The 9,554-nt window shown below is 42.2% G+C and overlaps 1 protein-coding gene across 1 annotated transcript in view; it reads left to right on the top strand.

Annotated features, from left to right (window-relative positions):
* The window catches only part of LOC112241744 (FH1/FH2 domain-containing protein 3), a 185,859-nt gene that overhangs the window by 41,055 nt on the left and 135,250 nt on the right, over nt 1-9,554 (top strand). Inside the window, 1 exon segment of the mRNA XM_042295070.1 lies at nt 7,743-7,810. Coding sequence (XP_042151004.1) covers nt 7,743-7,810 — 68 coding nt within the window.

Raw genomic sequence — 9,554 nt, 5'->3', positions numbered from 1 at the left:
CAGGTGGACTGGGGACAGCAAGGAGTCATCATGTCAGGTAATCCTGGGGCATGGTCCTAGGGGTGGTGTCTGTCTCCTCTCCTTCTCCTGTGGGTGGTGGGTGGTGTCTGTCTCCTCTCCTCCTCCTGTGGGTGGTGTCTGTCTCCTCTCCTTCTCATATAGGTGGTGTCTGTCTCCTCTCCTCCTGTGGGTGGTGGGTGGTATCTGTCTCCTCCTCCCATGGGTGGTGGGTGGTGTCTATCTCCTCTCCTCCTCCTGTGTGTGTTGTCTACAGTGTGTGTTGTCCATAGTGTGTTGTCCACAGTGTGTTGTCCACAGTGTGTTGTCTACAGTGTGTTGTCCACAGTGTGTGTTGTCCACAGTGTGTTGTCCACAGTGTGTTGTCTACAGTGTGTGTTGTCCATAGTGTGTTGTCCACAGTGTGTGTTGTCCACAGTGTGTTGTCTACAGTGTGTGTTGTCCATAGTGTGTTGTCCACAGTGTGTGTTGTCCACAGTGTGTGTTGTCCACAGTGTGTGTGTATTTTAAGCACTGTGTTCTTACTACTCTGTCAGCCTGCAGTAGGTGGGCCTGCCTGGGAACAGCAGGTCGTAAGTTCACTACCAGCTCCTAATTTACATAGGATTGGTTCATTTCCACTCTCCAGGGGATCCAGTGTCATAGGACTGGTTACTATGCAGGGGATCTAGTGTCATAGGACTGGTTACTATGCAGGGGATCCAGTGTCATAGGACTGGTTACTATGCAGGGGATCTAGTGTCATAGGACTGGTTACTATGCAGGGGATCCAGTGTCATAGGACTGGTTACTATGCAGGGGATCCAGTGTCATAGGATTGGTTCATTTCCACTATGCAGGGGATCCAGTGTCATAGGATTGGTTCATTTCCACTCTCCAGGGGATCCAGTGTCATAGGATTGGTTACTATGCAGGGGATCCAGTGTCATAGGACTGGTTACTATGCAGGGGATCCACCCCTTCAACAGCTGAAAGCAGCATTGGTTGTTGAGGCAAAGATGGAGGCACTCAGTCTGTCAAGATTGATAGAGAAATTGGTCACTGTGTGTTTGTTGTACTGTCTCTTCCTTGGGTTGTACTGTCCCTTCCCTGGGTTGTACTGTCTCTTCCTTGGGTTGTACTGTCCCTTCCCTGGGTTGTACTGTCTCTTCCCTGGGTTGTACTGTCTCTTCCCTGGGTTGTACTGTCTCTTCCCTGGGTTGTACTGTCCCTTCCCTGGGTTGTACTGTCCCTTCCCTGGGTTGTACTGTCTCTTCCCTGGGTTGTACTGTCTCTTCCCTGGGTTGTACTGTCTCTTCCCTGGGTTGTACTGTCCATTCCCTGGGTTGTACTGTCCATTCCCTGGGTTGTACTGTCTCTTCCCTGGGTTGTACTGTCTATTCCCTGGGTTGTACTGTCTCTTCCCTGGGTTGTACTGTCTCTTATATATATATATATATATACTCTCTCTTATATATATTCCATATATCCTTCTGCCTGCCTGTCTATCTGTCTGCCTGTTTATCTGTCTGCCTGTCTATCTGTCCATCTCACCCTCTCTCTCTCTCTGTCTCTCTTTGTACTGTCTCTTCCCTGGGTTGTACTGTCCCTTCCCTGGGTTGTACTGTCTCTTCCCTGGGTTGTACTGTCCCTTCCCTGGGTTGTACTGTCCCTTCCCTGGGTTGTACTGTCCCTTCCCTGGGTTGTACTGTCTCTTCCTTGGGTTGTACTGTCCCTTCCCTGGGTTGTACTGTCTCTTCCTGGGTTGTACCGTCTCTTCCTGGGTTGTACTCTCTCTTCCCTGGGTTGTACTGTCTCTTCCCTGGGTTGTACTGTCTCTTCCCTGGGTTGTACTGTCCCTTCCCTGGGTTGTACTGTCCCTTCCCTGGGTTGTACTGTCTCTTCCTGGGTTGTACTGTCTCTTCCCTGGGTTGTACTGTCTCTTCCCTGGGTTGTACTGTCCATTCCCTGGGTTGTACTGTCCATTCCCTGGGTTGTACTGTCTCTTCCCTGGGTTGTACTGTCTATTCCCTGGGTTGTACTGTCTCTTCCCTGGGTTGTACTGTCTCTATATATATATATATATATATACTCTCTCTTATATATATTCCATATATCCTTCTGCCTGCCTGTCTATCTGTCTGCCTGTTTATCTGTCTGCCTGTCTATCTGTCCATCTCACCCTCTCTCTCTCTCTGTCTCTCTTTGTACTGTCTCTTCCCTGGGTTGTACTGTCCCTTCCCTGGGTTGTACTGTCTCTTCCCTGGGTTGTACTGTCCCTTCCCTGGGTTGTACTGTCCCTTCCCTGGGTTGTACTGTCCCTTCCCTGGGTTGTACTGTCTCTTCCCTGGGTTGTACTGTCTCTTCCCTGGGTTGTACTGTCTCTTCCCTGGGTTGTACTGTCTTTTCCCTGGGTTGTACTGTCTATTCCCTGGGTTGTACTGTCTCTTCCCTGGGTTGTACTGTCTATTCCCTGGGTTGTACTGTCTCTTCCCTGGGTTGAGCTCTGTTTCAGTATAAGGATTTTTCTCCTGGTCTACTGCTTGCAAGACACGTTCTCTCTCTCTGTCTTTCTCTTTCAATTCAATTCAAGGGCTTTATTGGCATGGGAAACATGTGTTAACATGCCAAAACATTGCCAAAGCAAGTGAGGTGGATAATATATAAAGTGAAATAAACAATAAAAATTAACAGTAAACATTAGACATACAGAAGTTTCAAAACAATAAAGACATTACAAATGTCATATATATATATATATATATACAGTGTTTTAACAATGTACAAATGGTAAAGGACACAAGATAAAATAAATAAGCATAGATATGGGTTGTATTTACAATGGTGTGTGTTCTTCACTGGTTGCCCTTTTCTCGTGGCAACAGGTCACAACAGGTCACAAATCTTGCTGCTGTGATGGCACACTGTGGAATCTCACCCAGTAGATATGGGAGTTTTTCAAAATTGGGTTTGTTTTCGAATTCTTTGTGGATCTGTGTAATATGAGGGAAATATGTCTCTCTAATATGGTCATACATTGGACAGGAGGTTAGGAAGTGCAGCTCAGTTTCCACCTCATTTTGTGGGCAGTGAGCACATAGCCTGTCTTCTCTTGAGAGCCATGTCTGCCTACGGCGGCCTTTCTCAATAGCAAGGCTATGCTCACTGAGTCTGTACATAGTCCAAGCTTTCCTTAAGGTTGGGTCAGTCACAGTGGTCAGGTATTCTGCCACTGTGTACTCTCTGTGTAGGGCCAAATAGCATTCTAGTTTGCTCTGTTTTTGTTAATTCTTTCCAATGTGTCAAGTAATTATCTTTTTGTTTTCTCATGATTTGATTGGGTCTAATTGTGCTGCTGTCCTGGGGCTCTGTAGGGTGTGTTTGTGTTTGTGAACAGAGCCCCAGGACCAGATTGCTTAGGGGACTCTTCTCCAGGTTCATCTCTCTGTAGGTGATGGCTTTGTTATGGAAGGTTTGGGAATCGCTTCCTTTTAGGTGGTTGTAGAATTTAACGTCTCTTTTCTGGATTTTCATAATTAGTGGGTATCGGCCTAATTCTGCTCTGCATTATTTGGTGTTTTACATTGTACACAGAGGATATTTTTGCAGAATTCTGCGTGCAGAGTCTCAATTTGGTGTTTGTCCCATTTTGTGAAATCTTGGTTAGTGAACGGACCACAGACCTCACAACCATAAAGGGCAATGAGTTCTTCAACTGATTCAAGTATTTTTTGCCAGATCCTAATTGGTATGTTGAAATTTATGTTTCTTTTGATGGCATAGAATGCCCTTCTTGCCTTGTCTCTCAGATTGTTCACAGCTTTGTGGAAGTTACCTGTGGTGCTGATGTTTAGGCCAGGGTATGTATCGTTTTTTGTGTGCTCTAGGGCAACGGTGTCTAAATGGAATTTGTATTTGTGGTCCTGGTACCTTTTTTGGAACACTATTATTTTGGTATCTTGCTTGTTTGTAGGTTGACCAAATACTTATTTTCCACCATAATTTGCAAATAAATTCATAAAAAATCCTACAATGTGATTTTCTGGATTTTTTTTCTCATTTTGTCTGTAATTGTTGAAGTGTACCTATGATGACAATTACAGGCCTCTCTCATCTTTTGAAGTGGGAGAACTTGCACAATTGGTGGCTGACTAAATACTTTTTTGCCCCACTGTATGTTGAAGAGGATGGGGATTAAGCTGCATCCATGTCTCACCCCACGACCCTGTGTGAAGAAATGTGTGTGTTTTTTGCCAATTTTTAACCGCACACTTGTTGTTTGTGTACATGGATATTATAATGTCGTATGTTTTACCCCCAACACCACTTTCCACCAATTTGTATGGCAGACCCTCATGCCAAATTGAGTCGAAGGCTTTATGTAAATCAACAAAGCATGAGAAGACTTTGCCTTTGTTTTGGTTTGTTTGGTTGTCAATTAGTGTGTGCAGGGTGAATACGTGGTCTGTTGTACGGTAATTAGGAAAAAAGCCAATTTGACATTTGACATTCGCTCAGAACATTGTTTTCATTGAGGAAATGTACAAGTCTGCTGTTAATGATAATGCAGAGGATTTTCCCAAGGTTTCTGTTGACACATATCACTAGATCCCCTAAAATACACACACACTATGACGCATATCCCACGGTAGTTATTGGGGTCAAATTTGTCTCTATTTTTGTGGATTGGGGTGATCAGTCCTTCGTTCCAAATATTGGGGAAGATGCCAGAGCTGAAGATGATGTTAAAGAGTTTTAGTATAGCCAATTGGAATTTGTTGTCTGTATATTTGATCATTTCATTAAGGATACCATCAACACCACATACCCATACCTTTAACAGAATCATTTTCATCAAAACTCGCTGATTTGCGGGGCGCCAAATTCAAATTAAATTACTAAAAATATTTAATTTTCATGAAATCACAAGTGCGATATAGCAAAACACAGCTTAGCTTGTTGTTAACGTGTCATATTTCAATAAAGCTTTTCGGCGAAAGCATAACAAGCGTTTATGTAAGAACATCACTCAGTAGACAAAATATTACAAACACTAGCAGCCAAGTAGATTGGTCACGAAAGTCAGAAAAGCAATAGATTAAATCGCTTACCTTTGATGATCTTCTGTTGTTTGCACTCACGAGACTCACGAGACTCCCAGTTACACAATAAATGTTCCTTTTGTTCCATAAAGATTATTTTTATATCCAAAATACCTCCATTTGTTTGGCGCGTTATGTTCAGAAATCCACAGGAAAGAGCGGCCACGACAACGCGGACGAAAGTTCATAATAGTATCCGTAATGTCCACAGAAACATGTCAAATGTTTTTAATAATCAATCCTCAGGTTGCTTGTAAAATATATAATCGATAATGTATCAACCGGGACTGTCGCTTTTTCAATAGGAGAGGGAGAGACAATGGCTGCCCCACTCTGTTGCGCAAGCAAATCTCTCTGAACACCTAGCTATCCACTGACACAATGTTAATTTTCTCTCTCATTTTTCAAAATAAAAGCCTGAAATTATGTCTAAAGACTGTTGACACCTTGAGGAAGCCATAGGAAAAGGAATCTGGTTGATATCCCTTTAAATGGAGGCAAGGCATCCAATGGAATAGAGAGCTTTCAGGAAAAACAGCACTTCCCGGTTTGATTTTCCTCAGGTTTTCGCCTGCAATATCAGTTCTGTTATACTCACAGACAATATTTTGACAGTTTTGGAAACTTTAGAGTGTTTTATATCCTAATCTGACAATTATGTTCTATGTTCTAGTTTCTGGGCCTGAGAAATAGGCTGTTTCAAATGGGTTCATTTTTTTTGTTGCCAAAAACAAAAATCCTGCCCCCTACACTCAAGAAGTTAATAGTTGATTCTAAGATTTGTATTTGATCCTGTATATGTTTTTGCTCTTTATTCTTTGTTATAGAGCCAAAAAGATTGGAGAAGTGGTTCACCCATACATCTCCATTTTGGATAGATAATTCTTTGTGTTGTTGTTTGTTTAGTGTTTTCCAATTTTCCCAGAAGTGGTTAGAGTCTATGGATTCTTCAATTACATTGAGCTGATTTCTGACGTTCTGTTCCTTCTTTTCCTGTAGTGTATTTCTGTATTGTTTTAGTGATTCACCATAGTGAAGGCGTAGACTCAGGTTTTTGTTTTTGTTGGTCTTTTGCATTCTTCATAAACCATTCATTTTTTAGGTTGAAATATCTAGATTTGATAGTGAAGCTGAGAGGTCAAAAATACTGTTTACATTTTCTACTGCCCAGTTTACACCTTCACTATTACAGTGAAACCTTTTGTCCAGGAAATTGTCTGGAATTTGATGTTGCTTAATAGATTTTTGGTACATTTCTACACTACATTCCTTCCATCTAATAGATTTTTTGCATTCTTTCTTTCAAACCATTTTGCTCTGTTCAAGTAGACTATGATTTTTTTCATTTTCTTTGGTTTTCTATTTGAGATTTTTACATTTGATAGGGAAGCTGAGAGGTCAAATATACTGTTTAGATTTTCTACTGCGAAGTTTACACCTTCACTATTACAGTGGTACGTTTTACCCAGGAAATTGTCTGAAAGGGATTGAATTTGTTGTTGCCTAATTGTTTTTGGTAGGTTTCCAAACTACATTCCTTCCATCTATAGCATTTCTTAATATCTCAGTTCCTTTGGCTTTGATGCCTCATGATTGAGTATTGCTCTGTTTAAGTAGACTGTGATTTTGCTGTGGTCTGATAGGGGTGTCAGTGGGCTGACTGTGAATGCTCTGAGAGACTCTGGGTTGAGGTCAGTGATAAAGTAGTCTACAGTACTACTGCCAAGAGGTGAGCTATAGGTGTACCTACCATAGGAGTCCCCTCGAAGCCTACCATTGACTATGTACATACCCAGCGTGCGACAGAGCTGCAGGAGTTGTGACCCGTTTTTGTTTGTTATGTTGTCATAGTTGTGCCTAGGGGGGCATATGGGGGAGGGAATGCTGTCACCTCCAGGTAGGTTTTTGTCCCCCTGTGTGCTGAGGGTGTCAGGTTCTTGTCCAGTTCTGGCATTTAGTTTGCCACAGACTAGTACATGTCCCTGGGCCTGGAAATGATTGATTTCCCCTCCAGGATGGAGAAGCTGTCTTCATTAAAGTATGGGGATTCTAGTGGGGGATATAGGTAGCACACAGGAGGACATTTTTCTCTGTTAGGATAATTTCCTTTTGAATTTCTAGCCAAATGTAGAATGTTCCTGTTTTGATTAATTTAATGGAGTGAGTTAGGTCTGCTCTATACCAAATTAGCATACCCCCTGAGTCCCTTCCCTATTTATTTACACAGTATAAAGTATGGGGATTCTAGTGGGGGGACATACAGTGTGTGAAAAAAGTATTTGATCCCCTGCAGATTTTGTACATTTGCCCACCAATCAATTTATAACATTTTTGACATGAGTTTTTCTGGATTGTTTTGTTGTTATTCTGTCTCTCACTGTTCAAATAAACCATTAAAATTATAGACTGATCATTTCTTTGTCAGTGGGCAAAACGTACAAAATCAGCAGGGGATCAAATACTTTTTTCCCTCACTGTAGGGAATAGTGACAAATAGTCAAATACTTTTTTTCACTCCTTGTAGATATCACACAGGAGGACATTTTTCTCTGTTAAGATAATTTCCTTTTTCTCTCTCTCTCTCTGTCTCTGTCTCTCTCTCTCTCTCTCTCTGTCTCTGTCTCTCTCTCTGTCTCTCTCCAGGACCAGAGGGAAGAAGCATAGTGTTGTCTTACGTACCCAGCTGACTGTTCGAGTACATGCTTGTATCGGTAAGTACATGTTTACATACGTGTTATTCACCACTGGGACACGCCAGACAGGAAACATGTTCCCCAAGGAACCTACAGTACACAACCCTTTTTACATGCCTGTTCCGGTTATCAGGTGTTTTACATACCTGTTCAGGTTATCATGTGTGTGTGTGTGTGTGAGAGAGAGAGAGAGAGAGAGAGAGAGAGAGAGAGAGAGAGAGAGAGAGAGAGAGAGGGAGAGAGAGAGAGAGAGAGAGGGAGACAGAGAGAGAGAGAGAAAGAGAGAGGAAGGAAAGGAAAGGAGGAAAGCCTTGACTATGTACAGACTCAGTGAGCATAGCCTTGCTATTGAGAAAGGCCGCCGTAGGCAGACATGGCTCTCAAGAGAAGACAGGCTATGTGCTCACTGCCCACAAAATGAGGTGGAAACTGAGCTGCACTTCCTAACCTCCTGCCCAATGTATGACCATATTAGAGAGACATATTTCCCTCAGATTACACAGATCCACAAAGAATTTGAAAACAAATCCAATTTTGAAAAACTCCCATATCTACTGGGTGAAATTCCACAGTGCCATCACAGCAGCAAGATTTGTGACCTGTTGCCACGAGAAAAGGGCAACCAGTGAAGAACAAACACCATTGTAAATACAACCCATATTTATGCTTATTTATTTTATCTTGTGTCCTTTAGCCATTTGTACATTGTTAGAACACTGTATATATATATATAATATGACATTTGTAATGTCTTTACTGTTTTGAAACTTCTGTATGTGTAATGTTTACTGTTAATTTTTGTTGTTTTTCACTTTATATATTCACTTTGTATGTTGTCTACCTCACTTGCTTTGGCAATGTTAACACATGTTTCCCATGCCAATAAAGCCCTTGAATTGAAATTGAATTGAGAGAGAGAGAGAGAGAGAGACAGAGAGAGAGACAGACAGAGAGAGAGAGAGAGAGAGAGAGAGAGAGAGACAGAGAGAGAGAGAGAGAGAGAGAGAGAGAGAGAGAGAGAGAGAGAGAGAGAGAGAGAGAGTTATATGGAGAACATGAGTCAACCCTGAGTCACAAATCACTTTAAATTCCTTCCTTCTCCATATATCCTTCTGCCTGTTTATCTGTCTGCCTGTCTATCTGTCCATCTCACCCTCTCTCTGTCTCTCTTTGTCTCTCTGTCCATCTCACCCTCTATCTGTCTCTCTCTGTCTATCTGTCCATCTCACCCTCTCTCTGTCTATCTGACCATCTCACCCTCTCTCTGTCTCTCTTTGTCTCTCTGTCCATCTCACCCTCTATCTGTCTCTCTCTGTCTATCTGTCCATCTCACCCTCTCTCTGTCTATCTGACCATCTCACCCTCTCTCTGTCTCTCTTTGTCTCTCTGTCTCTCTCACTCTCTCAATCTGTCTCTCAATTCAATTCTATTTCAATTGAATGGCTTTATTGGCATGAGAAACATATGTCTATTACCAAAGCAAGTGAAGTAGATAATAAACAATAATAATAAACAATCAAAATGAACAGTAAAACATTACACTCACAGAAGTTCCACAAGAATAAAGACATTACAAATGTCTCTCTCTCTCTCTCTCTCTCTCTCTCTCTCTCTCTCTCCCTGCATGGTCAACATTCTCAATGCCAGTGATAGTTGTGCTAAATCTGGACTCCAGAATAGCTGCAACTGGGGAGGGGGTCTTGGGTGTAACTGAACTTGGCCCATAGCCCAGTCATCTCATAGCTCTCTGCCCGGCCACTAG

The sequence above is a fragment of the Oncorhynchus tshawytscha genome, linkage group LG13 (assembly GCF_018296145.1).
Source record: "Oncorhynchus tshawytscha isolate Ot180627B linkage group LG13, Otsh_v2.0, whole genome shotgun sequence".
NCBI lineage: Eukaryota > Metazoa > Chordata > Actinopteri > Salmoniformes > Salmonidae > Oncorhynchus > Oncorhynchus tshawytscha.
The sequence above is the reverse complement of the archived record's forward strand: the minus strand, read 5'-3'. Positions and strand labels throughout refer to the sequence as shown.